The 19,942-nt window shown below is 52.1% G+C and overlaps 1 protein-coding gene across 2 annotated transcripts in view; it reads left to right on the forward strand.

The window, feature by feature from the left end:
* Positions 1–19,942, forward strand: part of PTPRN2 (protein tyrosine phosphatase receptor type N2) — a 1,115,035-nt gene that overhangs the window by 1,043,922 nt on the left and 51,171 nt on the right. For both annotated transcript variants that reach the window (XM_051857048.2, XM_051857049.2), the window contains 2 exons: positions 1,777–1,850; positions 10,203–10,280. In XM_051857048.2, the coding sequence (XP_051713008.2) occupies positions 1,777–1,850; positions 10,203–10,280 (152 nt within the window). The remainder of the gene's footprint in view (positions 1–1,776; positions 1,851–10,202; positions 10,281–19,942) is intronic.

Genomic DNA, 19,942 nt, shown 5'->3' on the forward strand with positions numbered 1-19,942 from the left:
GTCTAGTAGTGCATTGGTCTCAAATAGATGACCATTTCCAAGTTCAAGCCATTATGGGCTACTCCAAGGAGTTTTCCTAGCCCTAGATTTTGTTGTTTAAGAAATCTAGCAAAATACCCAGGAAAGACGCAAGCAAAAGCAAACCCCAGGGCCTTCGCTGACCCCTGCTGGGCCACTTTCAGAATTGGGAGCCGCTGTCTTCTGGTGACTGGACCTCTGCAGGACGTGGTGTGACACGGTCGGAACTGGGGCGAGCAGGAGCAGCGGTGAGAAGCTCGCCACCCTGGAACCCCGGCTTCTGATGGCTCCGGCCCAGGCGAAGAACAGGGTTGCTGGCACCACCAGAAAGGCATTCCTGGGAGCCAGAGAGAGGCCAGAGCTAGAGGCTGCATCACTTTGTGTCTTCAGCAGGCACCTTGCAGAGAGGAGGGCGAGGTGGCTTATTCCTGCAGAAGCTGGGTTTTCCTGGCTGACCTTCCCTGTGGCTTTGCCAGGCTCATCGATGCCATGCAGAGCCAGGTTACACCTGCCGCCTCCCCATGGCCCCTCCTAGGCTTCCCACGAAAGGTCACGATTTAAAAGTCCCGAAAACAGGGCAAAGGGAGACTCTTAGTAAGCAGGAGCAGGATTGTCCCAGAACCAACATTAGGAGTAGGTCACATACCAAGTGCGTTTCATCGCGACGCTCCTAAGCGCTGTCAGTCCTGCCCTGCTGTGTCTGGGTTCTGTGCTAGTCCGGCCCAGCCTCTGACACAGTGCGTCTCCACCTGTGTGCTTCTCCGCTGTTCCCTCTTTGTCAGCATTTCCTGTGTCTCTTCCTCTCCTTTTAGAACCAAATTCCAATCATCCTGAGGACTTAACCATTTGTCAACTATGAAACTGTATGGTGGGTGGTGGCCACTGCTGAATATTCATGTGTATACCATGAATTTATGATGGGGTTACGCTCCCTGTACACCCACGGTGAGCTGAGAATTTCCTAAGTCAAGGGAGCGTTTAGTAACCCTAACTCCCAGAGCGTCGCTTAGTCTTGCCTGCCTTGAGTGTGGTCGGAGCACTTGCAGTAGCCTAGAGTTGGGCAAAATCATAATGCAAAGCCCGTTTATGATAAAGCACTGATGATCTCAGGCAATCGCTTGAAAATTGAAAGCGAAAATCAGAATGGTTGTATGTGTGAGTTTTAACACTTTCATCAAGTGGAAAAATCCCCAGTCGAACCAGGGATCATCTGTATTTATTTGCTGTGTGTAGTTAATTATGTCTGTCAGTTAAAGGTAAATACCATACAAAATACTACAGATCACTTGACTTTGGCCTTTGAACTTTGCAAAAGCAAAACATCAGAAAGACCCACATTCTACCAAATGAGAACTTCGAACCAGTTCCCCAGGAACCCTGTTTTCATGCCTCTGTACTGCAGGTGGGGAAAGGAGAGTCACCTTTTTTTTTTTTTTAATTTTATTTATTTGAAAGAGTCAAAGAGAGAGTTAGAGACAGAGAGAGAGGTCTTCCATCCACTGGTCCATTCCCCAGATGGCCGCAATGGCCGGAGCTGCGCCGATCCGAATCAGGAGCCGGGAGCTTCCTCCGGGTCTAAGGGAGAGCTGTCATTAAAGAGAGCATTCAGAAGGGCTGTGCAGAGTGCGGAGCGGGGTCGTTGGCGCGGCACCTGGGCCCGAGCGGGGGGCTCAGCGCTCACGGCCTGAGCAGCCACCTGGTCCCGGCCGGTGAAGGGCTGTGCTGAGATCTAACGGTTGCTCTTGGGGTTGCTTGCAGATGACCACTCCAGGATCCTGCTGAAATCCGAAAACAGCCACAGCAACTCGGACTACATCAACGCCAGCCCCATCGTAAGTACCTCCCCTGAGGTCGCCTCTGGGCTTTTTCCCCCAGCGTAGATGTGACCCGACCCCGGCTGTGGAGCGTGAGCTGGTGGCTGGTTTGGACCAGGTAGACTGGGCTGGTGCCGGCCCCACCCAGGCCTCCTGAGCTGTCCAGACACCCCCTGCAGCGGGCAGGGGCTGTTCTGTAAGTACAGTGGACCTAGTGCTCAGATTGGGCAGTAGGTCCAGCGTCCTGTAGAGCGTCCAGCAGTGGTAACTTGACAGCGTACTGACTGGAACCCGAGACTTTCGGCGAAACTTGAGTCAGCGGTGGTCTCCTTTGCCCAGCCACTGATTTCCTGTTTGCTTGGAGGAGTTGGAAACATCAGACCCAAACCTGCCTCTTTTTAAAACAAGCGGTGGCACTGAGGCAGGCTCAGAATTGCAGGTTCATTTCCACTTGGTTTTTGCCTGTGGGTAAGATCCTACCTTAAAAACAAAACAGCAGGTGCTGGGGGGCTGTGCCTCTCCCAGGGGCTGTCATGTCAGAAGAGTGGGGGAGCTGGGGAGAGTTTTCCATTTCCAAAGGCAGCCGCGCAGCAGCTTCCCTGGCACCATGAGGCGTGAGATCCCCAGGACCAAGAAACTCGGAACTTCTGGATGACTCCTTAGCAGCCCTGGCACCACCTGAGTACTCTCTTGTCTTGAGCGTTAGGCTTGCAGGGGACTGAAGAGGGTAAAGTCAGAGCTGGCCGAAGGGGGGCTCCCAGGCCAGGATCCCATGAGCACTCAGGCTGACTTTCCAGAGTTAGAATGGTGGCAGGTGGGAGAGTGAAGTCAAACTAAGGCAGGACTTTTTTCTAAAGTCCAACTATGGTTGATGCTTTTATATATTTTTAAAGATTTATAAAGATTTATTTATTTTATTTGAAAGGCAGAATTACAGAGAGGCAGGGGCAGAGAGAGAGAGAGAGAGAGAGAGAGGTCTTCCATCCACTGGTTCACTCCCCAGATGGCCACAATGGCCGGAGCTGAGCTGATCCGATAACAGGAGCCAGGAGCTTCTTCCGAGTCTCCCACGCAGGTGCAGAGGCCCAAGCACTTGGGCCATTCTCTACTGCGTCCTAGGTGCATTAGCAGGGAGCTGGATCAGAAGCAGAGCAGCTAGGACTCAAGCAGGCGCCCACATGGGATGCCGGCACTGCAGGGGGCAGCTTTGCTGGCTGTGCCACAGCACCGGCCCCTGATGGCGTTTTCAAACCAATGGCAAAGAGGGAGAGGTGTTAGTGATGGTGTTCCCCCTCCCCCACTTTAAACAGAGTTTCTCAGTTTTGGTCTTCAAGGAGGCATCAGGGCATCTCACTGAAATTCCAGATTTGCGTGCAGCCTGCAGGATGAAGGGTTTAAGGACAGTGGTGGTGCCGAGGACTGAGAGAGAGCGGGCCTTCTCCCGGGGCGCAGGTGCACTGCACAGCGGCCTCCGCTCCCTTTCGACTCCTTTAAGAGAAAGCTTCGGGTGAGAACATTGGTGTGTCTGATCGCTAACAGTAGCTGCTCGTAGGCCTGTTTGTTGGACTACAAGGCTGTTTATTTCAGTGCCCCCTTTGGGATAAAGCGGATTGCTAAGACTCCCCGGTGCTGTGGGCCCATTCCATTTTCTGACGTTTCACATTCCAGAAGTGAATTCAGAGTAAAGCACTTGCACCTCCCGGAGCCCCTGCCTTGTGTTTATGTGTTCATGTTTTCAAAAGAAATAACTCCTTTATGTCCAGGAGAGGTAGACTTCAAAGACTGGTTCTGTCTGTGTTTCAAAGGTTCTCATTTGGAACCAATTAGTCTTTCTCAAGAAGATTAACTAAAAGAGAGAAAGAGAGAAAGAAAGAGAGAAAGAAAGAGAGAAGGAAAGAGAGAAAGAAAGAGAGAAAGAGAAAGAGAGAGAGAGAGAGAGAAAGAAAGAAAGAAAGAAAGAAAGAAAGAAAGAAAGAAGAGAAAGAAGAGAAAGAAAAAAAGAAAGAAAAGAAAAGAAAAGTCAACCCCGAACCTTATTGATCTACCAGTCTCATATTGAGGACGGAGCATCACTTCTAGTGATGTTAGGTTTTGTGAGGGCCTGGATTTGCTTGCTACGTGGTGGGCAGTATCGGTGGCCAGTGCAAAGAGACAGAAGAAACACTCCTCTGGTTCCTTTTCCCTGGAACAAATCGTTTTGTGAGACCAGAATGAGGAGAAACAAAGCCATTATCTTGAAGTTCAGTGTTACGGCCTGGTCCAACTCCCGTCCCCACCCCACTCCTTTCCGGGTTCCAGCTTCTGATGTCTGGGCTGTGCCAACCTGAAGTCCAGTCTCATTATGAGCATCCGTGTACGACGTAGAAGCTGTGTCGTCGGCAGAAGCCTTCCACAGCTTTTGTGTGCACACGGGCTCTCGAGGGTGTCTGGACACGCCGGGGAGGGCGCGAATTCCCACACTTCTCTCTTCCATTAGTGGAAATTCACAGCCACCTCCCCAGGCCTTGCAGGCCAGGAACTCGGGTCAGAAGGTGGCTCCAGGAGAGAGAAGCAATTTTACAGTACCTTTTATGCTTTTCCATTATTTCATACCCCAGTTGTGTTTTTTTTTTCCTTCCAAATTTGGATTGTAAGAATGAACTACAGGAAATCCGCATTGCCTCTTGTCTGTGGAATAACTGAAGAGACAATGCTAATGGCCTTCCTAGCAGCCATTGAGTGAAAAGCTCACAATTATAGCACAAGAAGACCCTGGCTGTGCGGAATAAAGCTATGATAATTACATCTGTCATATTTGTACTTAGTCCTCATTAAATTTCAGGGAAGTCATCCAATAGTAAATAATGTGCAATCTTCGCTTTTAAATCAGAGGTCGTGGATGTAAATGGGAATTCTGTTTCCCTGCACAGGGTGTCAGAGAGAAGCCCATCAGCTACATTTAAAGCTCAGCTTGGTTATTACCAAGGATGCCACACGGGGCATTGCCCAGACACAACACACGAGTCTTATCCCGAGGAACAAGTCTGAAATTCCCCATGACACTTAACAGTGAGCTTAATCCTTCATTCCTCTGTGTATGGAGGAAGAAAGCATTGGTTAAGGCTTCCATTCGGAATGCATCAAACTAATTTAAGCAGGGACAGGCCGACTCCTAAGACAGTCTTGACAGCCTATGCATCCTGCCTAGCCTAAGAAACTGGCCAGCAAGGGGAGCCAGTTCTTTGGTTCTCAGAAAATGTGTATAACCAAACACCGGTGTGTTTATTTGCGCTTTCTATTCGGTCAATCTCAGCCCATAACGATACCTTGTGGAGGTGGGGGCCAGCATGGCGGGGCAGCAGGGGCTGCTCGGAACACGGAGTGTTGGTTCAAGTCCCGCTGCTCTGCTTCCAATACGGCTCCCAGCTAATGTGGCTGGGAAGGCAGTGGAAGATGGCCCAAGTGCCTGGGCCCCTGCCACCCGTGTGGGAGACTCACATGGAGTGCTAGGCTCTGGGCTTCAACCTGGCCCAGCCTACGTTGGCAGCCATTTGGGGTGTGAGCCAGTGGATGGGAGATCTCTCTCATGTGTGTGCCCGCTGTCTGCCTCCCCTCCCCTCTGTCACTCTGCCTTCCAAGTAAATAAATAAACCTTTTCCTGAAAGAAAGAAGGGGGAGGGAAGGAGGGAGGGAGGAAGGAAGAAAGATAGATTTATCAAATAAATAGGTTTATAAGCCAGTCTCTCTCCTGTTGATTACCAAAACTACAATTTCCCAATAAATTCTCATATTAAGACTCGGTATCTAGAAAATGATTTGACAACTCAAATAAAATCAGATTTATGTATCTATCTGAAAGGCAGAGTAACAGAGCGGAGGAGAGAGAGATTTTCCACCTGCTGGTTCACTCCCCAGATGCCCCCAACGGCTAGGGCAAAGCCAAATCAAAGCCAGGAGGCGGGAGCCCCTTCCAGGTCTCCCACAGCAGGGCCCGGAACCCGAGTGCTTGAGCCGTCATCTGCTCCCTCCCAGGACGCAGTAGCAGCAAGCCAGATCAGAGGCATGGAGTAGCCAGAATTCAAACCAAGCATTCTAATAGGGGAGGTGGCTTAACCCACCACACCCCAATGCCAGCCCCTAAAATTGTTTTAAAGGTTGGAAAATGTAGAAGTTGATAGACAGAAATGCAGACAGGTAACACACACAGTCGCTCTCTGTGTAAGACGTCAGAGTAACCGATGTGACCCCCAGATGTTCCCTGAGCCAGGGTTGGTTTGGAGCACAAACTCGTTCCCCGCCCACCTGCCCACCTGCCCACCTGCGGGGCCCTGGGGCATCACTGGGCTGCAGCTGGTCAAGCCTTTGGGTCTTGATGTGCTGAGTGTTTCCTTTTTTTTTTTTTTTTTTTTTTTTTTGACAGGCAGAGTGGACAGTGTGAGAAAGAGAGACAGAGAAAGGTCTTCCTTTGCCGTTGGTTCACCCTCCAATGGCCGCTGTGGCCAGCGCACCACGCTGATCCGATGGCAGGAGCCAGGTGCTTCTCCTGGTCTCCCATGGGGTGCAGGGCCCAAGCACTTGGGCCATCCTCCACTGCACTCCCGGGCCACAGCAGAGAGCTGGCCTGGAAGAGGGGCAACCGGGACAGAATCCGGCGCCCCGACCGGGACTAGAACCCGGTGTGCCGGCGCCGCTAGGCGGAGGATTAGCCTGTTGAGCCGCGGGGCCGGCCTGAATGTTTCATTTTGCAAATCGATTTATTGGAGGAAATTATTGCTAAGGTTTTTTTAAATGCAAATTAGAGTTCCTAAAAAATACGTCAGCCACTCCTGCTTATTTAATAATTGCCGTCCCATAGCTTAAGGCAGAGTGTTGGCTTATTTTTTGCCATGCGTTTAGAAAGACGTAAGAATAGACCATGCTTGTATCCAGCTTCGTTTGATGTCTCCCTAGAAATCGGCCCACTAAGGGATAATACATTCAGCACAAGTAAGGGGTCTCTCTTTATGTGAAAAAAGCAGCTTAATAAAACCATGCCACCGTGTTACCCCTTCAAATGCCCCGCTGCTCAGTAACACTGGAAAGCACATAAACTGGGCGCTCACCTGTTCAGAGTTCTTCCTTCTTACGCAGGTCCCGATCAGGAGAATATAGGCTGGTGCTACCAGTCCTGGGGCCACCCAACAGCCGGGTGCTTCCCTTATTAAATGTACAGGTTGTCAGGGTTACAGCCAGAGCGCTCACACACACACATGTAAGCATAGAGGAGTCTGCACATAGAATTCCAGGGCTAAGGGGCCCTTCGACGTCCTATTGTCCATTGTCCCTGCTCCCCAGCCATCCTCACGTTCAAGACACTGAGACTGAGGCCCAGAGACTTGAGCTGACTTCCTCCGTGGGCGTGCTGTTCCTGGAGTCCAAGACTAATAACACAGTCCTACAACTAGACGCTGCACAACAAAGACATGGCGAACAAGAAGAAAGGAGGAGGGGAGGATGAAGTGCAAGGAGCAGAGGAAGCCGGGGTTTATCACCAAACGGGGAAGCCAGATGCATTTGCCAAGCAGGTGCTCCTCCTGTCGGACAAGGTGTAGTGTCCGTGGAAACTTAGGTGTGGGAGGAGCCTTCAGGAAGTTCATGGAAAACACGTAGTGTGAAGATGCAAATCATGAAAAAAAATCACGCGTGGGTTTCAAATGTTTTGCACCAAAATAAACTTAGCTTTTCAGCCCGTGAACTTTTTGAAGCACCCACGTATGCTTCTCCTGCCTTGAAAACCTTAAATCGTGTAACACTGCTCAGCTGAACGCTCGCGTTAGTTGTTTTCAGTAGAGATTGTATAAAGCCGGGATAGGGCTCTCTGTTCCCTTAGAGCGGCTACGTGTACAGAGTGCTCCTGTCCAGGCTTGTTCCCTGTTCCACCGAGTGTGCCTAGAATGAAATAATTGTGATTGTCTTCTGAAGTATTGTTAAACTGATGACACATCTCCCCCACCGTGTGATCACTGTGCTATTTGCCGCCTGCCCAGTGGCAGCCACGTGAGCGCCGTGGAGCGCGGTGGGGGCGCTACTGCTGTCAGTGTCTCCTCCCTCGTGGCTTGCCTTCGTGGCTTCTGTCTTGGGCACCTGAGCGGGTGATGGGCTTCAGGCGTTTGAAACGTGGAACAGCGGAGACCTAGCACGAAAGTTGCCTTGCTGATCCTCCCGAAACTCCGCCCACTGCTTCACCTTAAATCACGTATGCCGTATTTTGGAAGCAACCAGATGTGCCAGTTCGTACACGCGAGGCTTTGTAAGATGTGTCGCTGTCTAAGCCACTTGGGTGAAAAAACACGTTGCAGAAGGAGGTGGGGTTTTCTCCCTGCTGCATGGCTACGTGCGGGGAAGAGACGGGGTCTCCGTAAATAGCTGTCACCCCCGACAAATGCACATTTCAGAAAAATCAAAACTTATTTCTGCTAAGCGTTTACCCACTGAAACATTTTAATTGGGGCTTTCAGCGAGAGTAACATAATTTTACCTGTATTGTGTGTGTTGTGGTGGATTTCAAAACTAGGTCCGGTTTTAATTATGAATCACTAAATTAGATGCACAAAAAGCTTTTCTCGCTGGCTCCCCCCCCTCCCCAGCCCCCGGCTAGCGTCATTTTGTTGTTCTGTTAGAATAACTTACATCTGTTCCTTTATGTGTCTCCCCTCTTTTATGGCGCACATAATTATAAGGTGCACTTGATGCATTCTTTCATGCTGACAGCCGTCATTGTGGAGAGTGCTGATGGGCTGTGCGCAGATTCACCGGGGGTCGCCGGGAGAGGGGTGCTGCCTGCAGGCAGAGCTGAGCTTTAAGGTGGCACCGGCATTTCCCACCGATGTCCTCACGTGTTGACTCAGAGCCGCACAGGGTGAAAGCTTTCTCAGAAAATGATGTATCCTTAATCATCATCTGTGAATACTGAACATTTTAAATTTTACATCAAACTCTGACCTCAAAGGAGTAAACTCCAGTTCTAGACACGCAAGGATATAGATCTGAGGAGTAGTCAGCCGTCTTGCCCAAAGGTGAGGTTCCACCAGCGGAGCCTCATGCTGTCTCCTGTCTCCTGGGAGGTGGGGGAGTGGGGCTCAGTCCTGGGGATGGGAATGATGGCCAGATGTCGCCTGTGCTTTGGCGAGGTGGCCAGGACTGACCACTGGGGCTCAGAGCCCTGTCTGTCTGTCTTCCTCAATGTGCCTTAATACTGTTTGCTTCTCTGGGCTTTGTTCTCATTTTCCATTTTTTTTTTTTTTTAAAGTATTTGAAAAGCAGAGAGAGAGAGAGAGAGAGAGGTCTTTCATCCACTGGTTTATTCCCCAGATATCAGCAACAGGCAAGCTGGGCCGATCTGAAGCCAGGAGCCGGGAACTCCACCCAGATCTCCCATGCAGGTGGCAGGGGCCCAAGCACTTGAGCCAGCAGCTCTTGCCTCCCAGCGTGTGCATTAGCAGGAAGCTGGATTGGAAGCTGAGCTAGGACTCCATCCCAGGCACTCCAGTATGCGTTGCAGGTGTCCCCAAGGGGTGGCTTATCTCACTGCACCACTACCCCTGCCTCTCGTGTTCCTTTTCAGTAGTCATTCCTTGAATTCCATGCTGTAATGAAGGTCTTTTAAGCCGCACTCGCCCTGTTGGAGTTAGCAGGATGCCAGCCAACAAATCAGCCGGCCAGAAAGCCCACAGTTGCATTCTTCTTTGTGAGAAACAGAACAGAAAATGAGTTCCTGGGAAGTACCTGCCACCCTGGGCTTCAGCCAGGCCCAGACAACTGTCTTTGCCTGGGCTCTCTTCTCCCAGTAAATGAACACAAGCCCCTACATGAGATGAGATCACTGTTCTGGGGACCATGAGGCAGATTGGTCCACAGGGCCCTCACTCCTAAGAGCTTACGTGTCGCCTCTCTAGCCCAGCACCCACAGTGCCAAGACGTGGGCTCGTTATTCCAAACACAGCTCCTAGCCTGGGGTGGGCTTGGAAGTTGCCTGCAACGGCACCGTGGCTGTGCTGTGCTGGAATCGCCTGCAACCTTGGCAGTGCGGTCCACCCGGCTGCATCTGTTAGGTGGGCTGATTGATGGCTTGCTATCGGCTCTCACGGGGCTCCTGGTCTTCGTCTCTGTAGAAGCTGCTCTTCCGACCTCCACATCAGGTGTAAGAAGCATCTTAGATGTGTTTGCCCTGGCTCACGATTCTGCCTGTGCCTGGATACTCACTTGCATCGGTGAAGGCGAGGAAGCTGAGGGGCCCTGGGGTTGTGACCCCGTGGCAGGAGCTGCTGATGCAGGGTGCACAGCCCTCACGTCCCCCTGAGGTCCAGCGTGACTTCCTAACTCAGTCCCTGTGCGGTTATCTTGTCTCTGCAGATGGATCACGACCCAAGGAATCCTGCCTATATCGCCACCCAAGGACCACTTCCCGCTACCGTGGCCGACTTCTGGCAGGTGAATCTCTCTTACGAAGTTTTCTTTCTGCAAATAAGTTCTCAGTAAGTTGGTCATGAGTCATGCCGTAAGCTTGATTAAGCCGGTTCAAACTTGCTTACAGGTATTCCTCAAACGTTACTTGATTTCAGAGTTTATAATATTTTTTTATTATACCCAAAACTTGAATATGAAAAATTCCTCTTGCGAGATCAATGTTTTGCAGATCTTACGTGTTAGCCGTTTTGTAGTTTGATTTTATAAAATATAAAGTAGTGAATCAATAAATGTTTAAATTATTACATTTTATTCAGATGGAGCTCTAATCTATTTTTTTGTTGTTATGAAGTTTAAAAAAAATGGCGCTCAAATCACAGTTTGGCTTCTTTGTGGATTCTCTGTAATGTGTTTGAGAGGCCAGGCTCACCCAGCATGTTCAGTGTGAACTCCAGCCGCCTGGGCTGAGACGGGGCGTTGAGAACCTGTGCTAACACTAGCTGTTAAGAGGGACTTGCAGAGGCCAGCGCCATGGCTCACTAGGCTAATCCTCCGCCTTGCGGTGCCGGCACACCGGGTTCTAGTCCCAGTCGGGGCGCCGGATTCTGTCCCGGTTGCCCCTCTTCCAGGCCAGCTCTCTGCTGTGGCCCGGGAGTGCAGTGGAGGATGGCCCAAGTGCTTGGGCCCTGCACCCCATGGGAGACCAGGAGAAGCACCTGGCTCCTGGCTTCGGATCAGCGCGGTGCGCCGGCCGCGGCGGCCATTGGAGGGTGAACCAACGGCAAAGGAAGACCTTTCTCTCTGTCTCTCTCTCTCACTGTCCACTCTGCCTGTCAAAAAAAAAAAAAAAAAGGGACTTGCGGAAGGCCAGTGGATTTTTCCCCTCTCCACCTCCCCCACTGTCCCCTCCCCAGTCATCCACCACGCGGCCAAGCGAAATAGAAATGGCGTTTGTTTGCAAAGAGGCCCCATGCTTTGCCCTGTCTGCGGGAGTGCACGCTTCTGTTGAGCCACAGCAGTGAACAGCAGTGAGCTCCTCCTAGGTGACGGGCGCGCGGCTGTGCCCAGCGCCGGATGTGAGCGCTGAGCGTGTGGCCACCTCCAGGGGATGGCATGCCTGTCTCAGCCAGCAGTGCCAGTCACCAAGGCCCAGCGGCAGGCATTTCTGGATCCCTCAGGATGGGGCTGGCAGGGCTGGTAATGCCTACAAGTAAATGGAGTAACTGGGGGACGTTCACTGAATTCACCTGTACTCCTGTTTCTATTCCTTGTCACCTTACGCTCCCTCCTCGACCTGCCCTCTACCTAACGGGGCGGGGGGGAGGGAGACATCTCTCTGTCTTCCCTGGAGAATATTCTCTGCAGGGGTTTTCGGAAAAAAAAATGAGGAAGAAGACCAGGATTGGCAGAAGATCTGTTAAGTCTCCCGTGCCGATCCACGGTTGCCACACTCTCGGATTCATCCGACTGTGAATCAAAATACTTGAAAAAAAAAAAAAAAAAACCTGCGTCTGTTCTGAACATGATTGATTGATTGATTGATTGGGAAGTCAGAGTTACACAGAGAGAGGGAGAGGCAGAAAGAGAGAGAGGTCTTCCATCTGCTGGTTCAGCCCCAAATGGCCAAAGCCAGGATCCAAGAGTCTCTTCCAGGTCTCCCACTTGGGTGCAGGGGCCCAAGCACTTCGGCCATCTTTTGCGGCTTTCCCAGGTGCATTAGCAGGGAGCTGGATTGGAAGTGGAGCAGCTAAGACAGGAACTGGTGCCCATATGGGATGCCAGCGTCACAGGCCGCGGATTTACCCCCTGTTCCACAATTCTGGCCCCGAGACTTTCTTGTCATCATATTCCATAAAGAATATAGTATGACAGCCATTTGTATAGCATTTTCATTGTCTGGCGTGTTACAAGTAATAGGAAGATAATTTGAAGTATATGGGGGAATCGGTGTAGGTCATGTGCAAATATGTCATTTTATATGAGGAACTCCTAGGAGCATCTGTGGGTTTCGGTATCCTTGTGGGGTCCAGCTTTGATCATGTTAATATTCAAGCATCAGCATCCCGTTTTATGGGCAAGGCAGGTGAGTGTCTGTGAGACTCCCTGATCGACCCAGGTCACCAAGGATGAAGCCAGGACTTAAAATGTGCTCATAGGACCACTTCTGGCGTCTCTGTGCCTCCATCTTCACTACTGGAAAATCCTAAAAATGGATCTCTGCTGCCTCGCTGATTCACGATCGTCGCCTTGGACCACGAACCGTTGGCCGTAGGATGGTTTTGAAGACTCTGATCCCACCACCTTGCGTTCCCCCCATGTTGTACGCACGGAGAGTCTCCAGCCCGAGGGGGAGCACCTGCTGTCACGAGGAGGCAGCACCCCGAGTGCCACACCATCGTGGGACGACTTCCCATGCTAGGACATCCTTTCTCGCATCACGCAAGGAAAGGCTCCTCCCAAAGTGTACACTTGAGCCACCCGCCCTGGCTGCGCTCCACAAGTTGAACCCAAGTCCGTTCAGTGCCGCTCACTGCCCTGCACACTCACCCCAGGTTGCTTTCACTCAGGGGACAAGACAAAGGACAACAGGGAGCCGCCACGGGGTCCTAACATCACTCGGGGTTTTCATCTACCCCAGCCTGTTACCCAACGTGTACGTGGTTGGGTGTGCCATTTACTGTCCCCACATATGCGTGTTTACCAGCCTTTGGGCCCTACCCACCAGGTGCATCCCTTCACAGGTGCAAGACTCTCCTTGCCAACCGAGTCCCAGCTCCTTGAAGGCATTTGACACCTGATGGTACTAAATGCTGTCATTAACCACTCACCACGCGCCAGGTGGTGTGGTAAGGCTTTCGTGCCTACAAGGATCTTGGCAATGCTGTAAATCTCAGAGGCTCGAGATTTGCCCAAGTTCACCTCTAGTAAACACAAGAGCAGGCTGGTTTTTTTTCTTACTGTGTATCATACAGAGTCCCCATCTGGGAAGTAAGTCATTTTATCTGTATTTACAACTCATGGGATATTTTAGAGAGTTTGTCAGGACATGATTTTTTTTAAGATGTATTTTTATTTATTTGAAAGCCAGAGTTAGAAAGAGAGATCAATCTTCCAACCACTGGTTCATTCTCCAATTGGCCACTATGGCCAGGGTTGGGCCAGGCCAAAGCCAGCAGCCAGGAGCTTCTTCCAGGTCTCCCACATGAGTTACAGGGGCCCAAGCACTTGGGCCATCTTCTGCTGCTTTCCCAGGCACATTAGCAGAGGCTGGATCAGAAGTGGAGCAGCCGGGACTTGAACCAGCACCCATATGGGATGCTGGTGTGACAGGCAGTGGCTTAACCCGCTACACCACTGCACAGGACCCAAGGACGTGAATTTTTGACATGGATAGAAAACATCTCTAAGTAGAATTACTAAAGAAAAGTTTTTTTTTAAAAAATATTATTTATTTGAAAGGCTGAGTTAGAGAGAGAGAGAGAGATTGATCTTCCATCAGCTGGTTCAATCTTCAAATGGCCACATCAGTCAAGGTGGGGCCAGGCCAGAGCCAGGAGCCAGGAACTTCTTCTGGGCCTCCCACGTGGGTGGAAGGGTCCAATTACTTGGGCTATCTTCAACTGCTTTCCCAGGCACATTAACAAGGAGCTGGATCAGAAGTCAAGCAGCCAGGATACGAACCAGCACCTAAATGGGCTGCTGGCGTCACAGGTGGTATCTTAACCCACTACACCGCCACAATCAGCCCCTAGAGAAAACGTTGTAAAGCGAGATGAAGAGTGAGATGATTTGAGACGCATCTCAACCAGGACTTATCAAAAGTGGTTCTGATAAAAGAAAAATAAGAAAGGAAGGAGTAGCAAGGGAGGAAGAGTAGGATGGGAAATGTCATTATGTTCTTAAACCTGTGTGTATAAAATACAAGAAATGTGTTCCCTTCAAGTACATAAAAAGGTGGTTCTGAAAAGCACTAGTGTCTCTCCCAATAGTAAGAGCTATTCTAACTAGGAAGATCTTGTGTCCAGTAGGCATAGGGCAAGGCCTTTGAGAAGTCCCATACAAGTTCCTGAAGAAGCCTGTCCAGCTGTGCCGTGTGCAAAGTCCTTGGACCACGAAGCCACTGTTAACACACCCTTTGCCATCTCGCGGATACTGCTTGTATGTGGAACACCGTGGAGAGATGCACCCGACTGGCACAGTAAAACCAGATGGAGCGAGGCGGAAGGGATTTGCTGCTGGACCACGTCGTGTTTGGCTGGCCTCATGCGTCTCGGACCGGGAGCACCTGTCCAGCCGAGCTCTTCGTTGAATAATCCGCCCTAGGACTGGCATTCTTCAAAATTCAAGGTTGAGGTTATCTTTGCCACCTGTAGCTTCGCAGGGTGCATGTCTCTGTCTCTGAACCTTCTCGGGAACGTGTGAGTATTTGCAGGACCAGGGCTTGATGATGAGAGGCAGCGTCAGAGGCAACATCTCATCTCGTCGTCTGGGTTGATGGCATTTCCCAAACGTTGGCCCAGGAGCTCGGCATGTGTTACAGAAAATAAACAGAGTATCTTCTTATCCTCCCAAGCTTGTGGGTGCAGCCCGGAAGCTGCTCCCTGGGACGGGTTCTGGGGTTTGTTCTCTGTCGATGGTGAGCGAGTCGCAGCCACAAGGGGCCGGTGTGACATGGCGCCAACGGAGAAAGGCCCCAGGGCGTGAGAGACAGCTGCACCCGCTTCCCACCGCTGCCCTAATGAAGCGCCGCAAACCAGGCAGCTTCAAGCCCCAGGCCCTCCACTCAGGAAGCCAAGCTCACGGAGGCCACGAGGGTGGGTCCTCCGGAGGCTGCGTGGGAGTCTGTTCCGGGCCTCTCTCTGTCGTCTGGAGTTACTGTCAGTGCTTGGAGTTCTCTGTGGACGGATCACTCATTCTGGCCGTGGGTTGCAGAATCTTATCCCTGTGCACCTGTGTTCCTGGGCCCTCACCTCCCTGCTCTTACGGAGGCACCAGGACTGGACTTGGAGTCCTTGCTCACCAGTGGGATGTCCTCTTAACTTGATAACATCTGCAGAGACCCTCTTTGCAAGCAACCCCGCATGCATGGAAGTGGATTTGGAGGGGGGGACACTGCTCAGGCTCATCCCCAGCCCCACCCTCAGTGCAATGATTTAAACGGAAAAAAAAAAACAAACCCTCATTGAGCAGGGAATTGGTGCCATTGCAACACGGTCACAGGCCAGGAGGCCACCACGGAGGTGACAGAGCGATCTTCGGAAGCTGGGATTGGGAAGGAGCCGCAGAAGGAGCTCTGGGAATTCCAAGAGAACAGCTGAAACTGAGGGCTGGAAGAGGGACCAAGGGTGGCCCTGCTGGTCCTTGCTTCACCATGGACACCCAGGCCGCTCATCCCTGCAGCACTCACTCTGGGCAGCACAGTGCAGAACCTCAGCCCTATTAGGGTGCCACACCTGAACCCCCAAACCCCACCTCCTGTCCAGGCACAGCTGGAGCACACACGGTGCCTTCATAGGTGCTGTGGCCGTGAGCAGAAATAGGCAAGCAGAGAAATGGAGGGGTCGTCATTGACCACAAGCCGACTCTGCGTCATCATACAGTGACTAGCGTTCTTCCTTGAGTCTACATCATACATGTTAAGAATTCGATTTTTAGGGGCCGGTGCTGTGGCATAGCGGGTAAAGCCATCATCGGCAGTGCCGGTATCCCTTGTGGGCGCCAGTTCAAGTCCCGCCTGCTCCACTTCCAATCGAGCTCTCTGCTATGGCCTGGGAAAGCAGTAGAAGATGGCCGAAGACCTTGGGCCCCTGCACCCACATGGGAAGACTCGAAGGAATCTCCTGGCTCCTGGCTTAGGATCAGCGCAGCTCCAGCTGTTGCGGCCAATTGGGGAGTGAACCAGCGGATGGAAGACCTCTCTCTCTCTGCCTCTCCTTCTCTCTCTGTGTAACTCTGACTTTCAAATAAATAAATAAATCTTTAAAAAAAAGAATTCGATTTCTAAACGTCTGATTTGCATGAAGAATTCTAAAACTAAATGTTTTCTTTTTTTTTTTTTTTTTTTTTTTTTTTTTGACAGGTAGAGTGGACAGTGAAAGAGAGACAGAGAGAAAGGTCTTCCTTTTGCCGTTGGTTCACCCTCCAATGGCCGCCACGGCCGGCGCGCTGCGGCCGGCACACCGCGCTGATCCGATGGCAGGAGCCAGGAGCCAGGTGCTTTTCCTGGTCTCCCATGGGGTGCAGGGCCCAAGCACCTGGGCCATCCTCCACTGCACTCCCTGGCCACAGCAGAGAGCTGGCCTGGAAGAGGGGCAACCGGGACAGAATCCGGCGCCCCAACCGGGACTAGAACCCGGTGTGCCGGCGCCGCTAGGCGGAGGATTAGCCTAGTGAGCCGCGGCGCCGGCCTAAAACTAAATGTTTTCTAAAAGGAAGACAAACCTCCCATGATCTCCTGTCCCTGGTGCCCTCCACGCCATTCTTGGGAATGCTCGCTTCTCTTGCCCCCTGGAGGTGTCTTTGTGAATCTGAGTTAAGCTGCAGAATTTACTAGAAAGGAGGATGCAGACTACTTAGAAATAATCTAGATTTTTTTAAAAAAATTTTTTTTAATTTTTTTTTTGACAGGCAGAGTGGACAGTGAGAGAGAGAGAGAGACAGAGAGAAAGGTCTTCCTTTGCCGTTGGTTCACCCTCCAATGGCCGCCGCGGCCAGCGCTCTGCGCTGATCCAAAGGCAGGAGCCAGGTGCTTCTCCTGGTCTCCCATGGGGTGCAGGGCCCAAGCACTTGGGCCATCCTCCACTGCACTCCCTGGCCACAGCAAAGAGCTGGTCTGGTAGAGGGGCAACCGGGACAGAATCCGGCGCCCTGACCGGGACTAGAACCCGGTGTGCCAGTGCCGCAAGGCGGAGGACTAGCCTAGTGAGCCACGGCGCCGGCCATCTACATTTTAAGGGGAACATAACCAGTCCGAGGAGAGAGTCATTTTGTCTATCACACATTTTGCAAGGAGTGTGCAGCAGTCTTGGGCTCCCTTATCTGGAGTGAAACGCAGATCGGAGACGAGTTCCCACTCCCCTCTCTGCTGGGCAGACTCGAGCCGTAATTCCAGAAAGGGTGGTGGCATTTGAGAAGCAGACCCCAGACTCGAGTGGAAACAGCCAGGCTGCTGGGAGTTTGGGGAGGCACAGAAAGCAGGAAAGTCATCATCGGTGGACAGCGCCGTCAGCAAGGTCCACGCTGCCACCCAAGCCACCGTCGGCCGCGATGTCACTCGGAGCACTTGGCCTTGCGTGGAGCCCCATAACCATCCTCCTAGAATCCTCTGCGTGCCTAACTCTGCTCCTTCTGTCACAGGAGGGCTGCTTCTCTGCTCATACGTGTTCGATTAGGAGCATCGGTTTGGCTGTGTGAGGTGTGGCTTGCTTGCTGAGTGCTTCTAAAATAACTTGAGGCAGAGCCTAACCCCCAGCACCGGCACCCTCGTGAGCCACGGGATGGTGTACCCTCGCTGTTAGGGGAGCCTGAACATCAGGAGAGGAGGGGGACAGAGCAGGAAGAGTCACTTGTGCACTGTTCCCACCCCTGTGGCTTGGCAGACACACAGGAGAGACCATGTTGGCTCTGGGTCTGGGAAATGCATTTTAATCCATAAGGACGGACGCCTCCCAGCTGCTAGCTGGGGCTGTAGTGGGTGAAAGACGGACACACACCTGTGCCAAGGAGGGGACGAGGGAAGACAGTGATGTTTATTAAGTTCTTTTAGGCCAGCTCCAGGGCAGGCACTCAGAAGTGGGATCTCATGGGGCCGGCCTAACCACCCTGCGAGGATGGAGTCAGTGAGCCTTGGGTGGTCCCACTTACCTGAGGCACTGGGGGAGCTGCCTTCGGGGAGGCAGGACGTAGAATGGTGGGCACCAGGGCCGGAGGAAGGGGGGCTGGGGAGACGGTGTCTGCTGGAGACAGAGTTTCGGTGTGAGAAGACGCGAAGGTTCTGCACGTGGGTGGTGGCAGTAGCTGTACCACAATGTGAAAGTGTCCTTCCTGCGGCTGAACCATTTGCAACTACAAAGGGCCACTCGCATGCTGCACGCCCGGGTATTTCACTCACTACCTTGTGTGTAGAGAGAGCCTGATTCTACCAGGAGGAAGCTGGGGCTCAGGGGGCCCACACGCCCTACCCGGCGTCACACAGCAGGCCTGAGAAACCCAGATCTGTGTAACTCAAAAGTGTTTTTCAACCACACCGAAATACGTCTGCATAGACAGTCACCGTGGCGACCGTCAGCATTCACGCAGTAAACACACGGCATGTGACATGTTGCGTGCTGATTCTCAACACCCAGGGTGTGTCAAGTGTGCACGCTTGGAGTGTGTGCGATGAAGGAGGGAGAGATTCCCGGGTCGCCCTCAGGGCAGTGAGGGGGTGTGGAGGCTGCAGCCCAGCCCGCAGGACCAGTCCCCTTTAGGCACCAGGCGGCAAGGAGGCATTTGGCCACTCCTCCTCCCTCCAGTCTCCTGCATTCCCAGCCTCCCCCGCGGTCCCTCACCCACCCGCACTGAAGGGCGTTGGCCGCTTGCCAAAGCTTTTTTCGCGTGTTTAGGATGAGCTGGCAGAATCGTCGACTCTTCTCCCAGTGCCGGCTGGTGTGTGTGCACCCCGTGTGGACCTGTAGAACCGCAGCCTGTCAAACAGAAACTCGGGCTTCGTGGTCGGCCGAGTTTGGGTGCACAACCCAATGCTAACATAACCAAGAGTTTGCAGATGTGGAATACAAAGCCAGGATCCTTGAGGTCCCCAGCACGGGGACATAGAAGTGCCTTAGCCCCAGCAACTGGGAGTCACCACAGGACTTGGGAGGGTCAGCATTGTCAGGTTCACCACGGGAGTCGCTAAGGCCAGAGGAAAATGCAGATTTTAGCTTTGCCTGCCCTGTTTGTCAAACAGGCTAATTTTTTTTAAGATTTATTTATTTACTTGAAAGTTAGAGAGAGAGAGAGAGAGAGAGAGAGAGGGATCTTCCATCTGCTTGTTCACTCCCCAAATGGCCACAACAGCCGAGCTGTGCCAATCCGAAGCCAGGAGCCAGGAGCTTCTTCCAGGTCTCCCATGCGGGTGCAGGGGCCCAAGGACTTGGGCCATCTTCTACTGCTATTCCAGGCCACAGCAGAGAGCTGGATCGAAAGTGGAGCAGCCGGGACTCGAAACGGCGCCCATATGGGATGCTGGCACTGCAGGCTGTGGCTTTACCTGCTACACTACAGTGCCAGCCCCTAACTTTTAGGACTGAACCAGGCATCAAACACCTGTCCTGACCAGGCAGCTGTGACATAAACCCCAAGCAGGTGTTTAGTTCAACCCCACTTGGTATCCACTGTATGCTGTTTTCAGCATTCTACCTAGAAAAAAAGTCCGCCTGTCAGCTTCTGGTTTTCACTTTTTTTTTTTTTTTTAATTTGACAGGTAGAATTATAGACAGTGAGAGAGAGAGACAGGTCTTCCTTCTGTTGGTTCACTCCCAAATGGCCACCACGGATGGAGCTATGCCCATCCAAAGCCAGGAGCCAGGTGCTTCCTCCTGGTCTCCCATGTGGGTGCAGGGCCCAAGCACTTGGGCCATCCTCCACTGCCTTCCCGGGCCACAGCAGAGAGTTGGACTGGAAGAGGAGCAACCGGGACTAGAACC

This window comes from Oryctolagus cuniculus, chromosome 7 (assembly GCF_964237555.1).
Source record: "Oryctolagus cuniculus chromosome 7, mOryCun1.1, whole genome shotgun sequence".
Classification (NCBI taxonomy): domain Eukaryota; kingdom Metazoa; phylum Chordata; class Mammalia; order Lagomorpha; family Leporidae; genus Oryctolagus; species Oryctolagus cuniculus.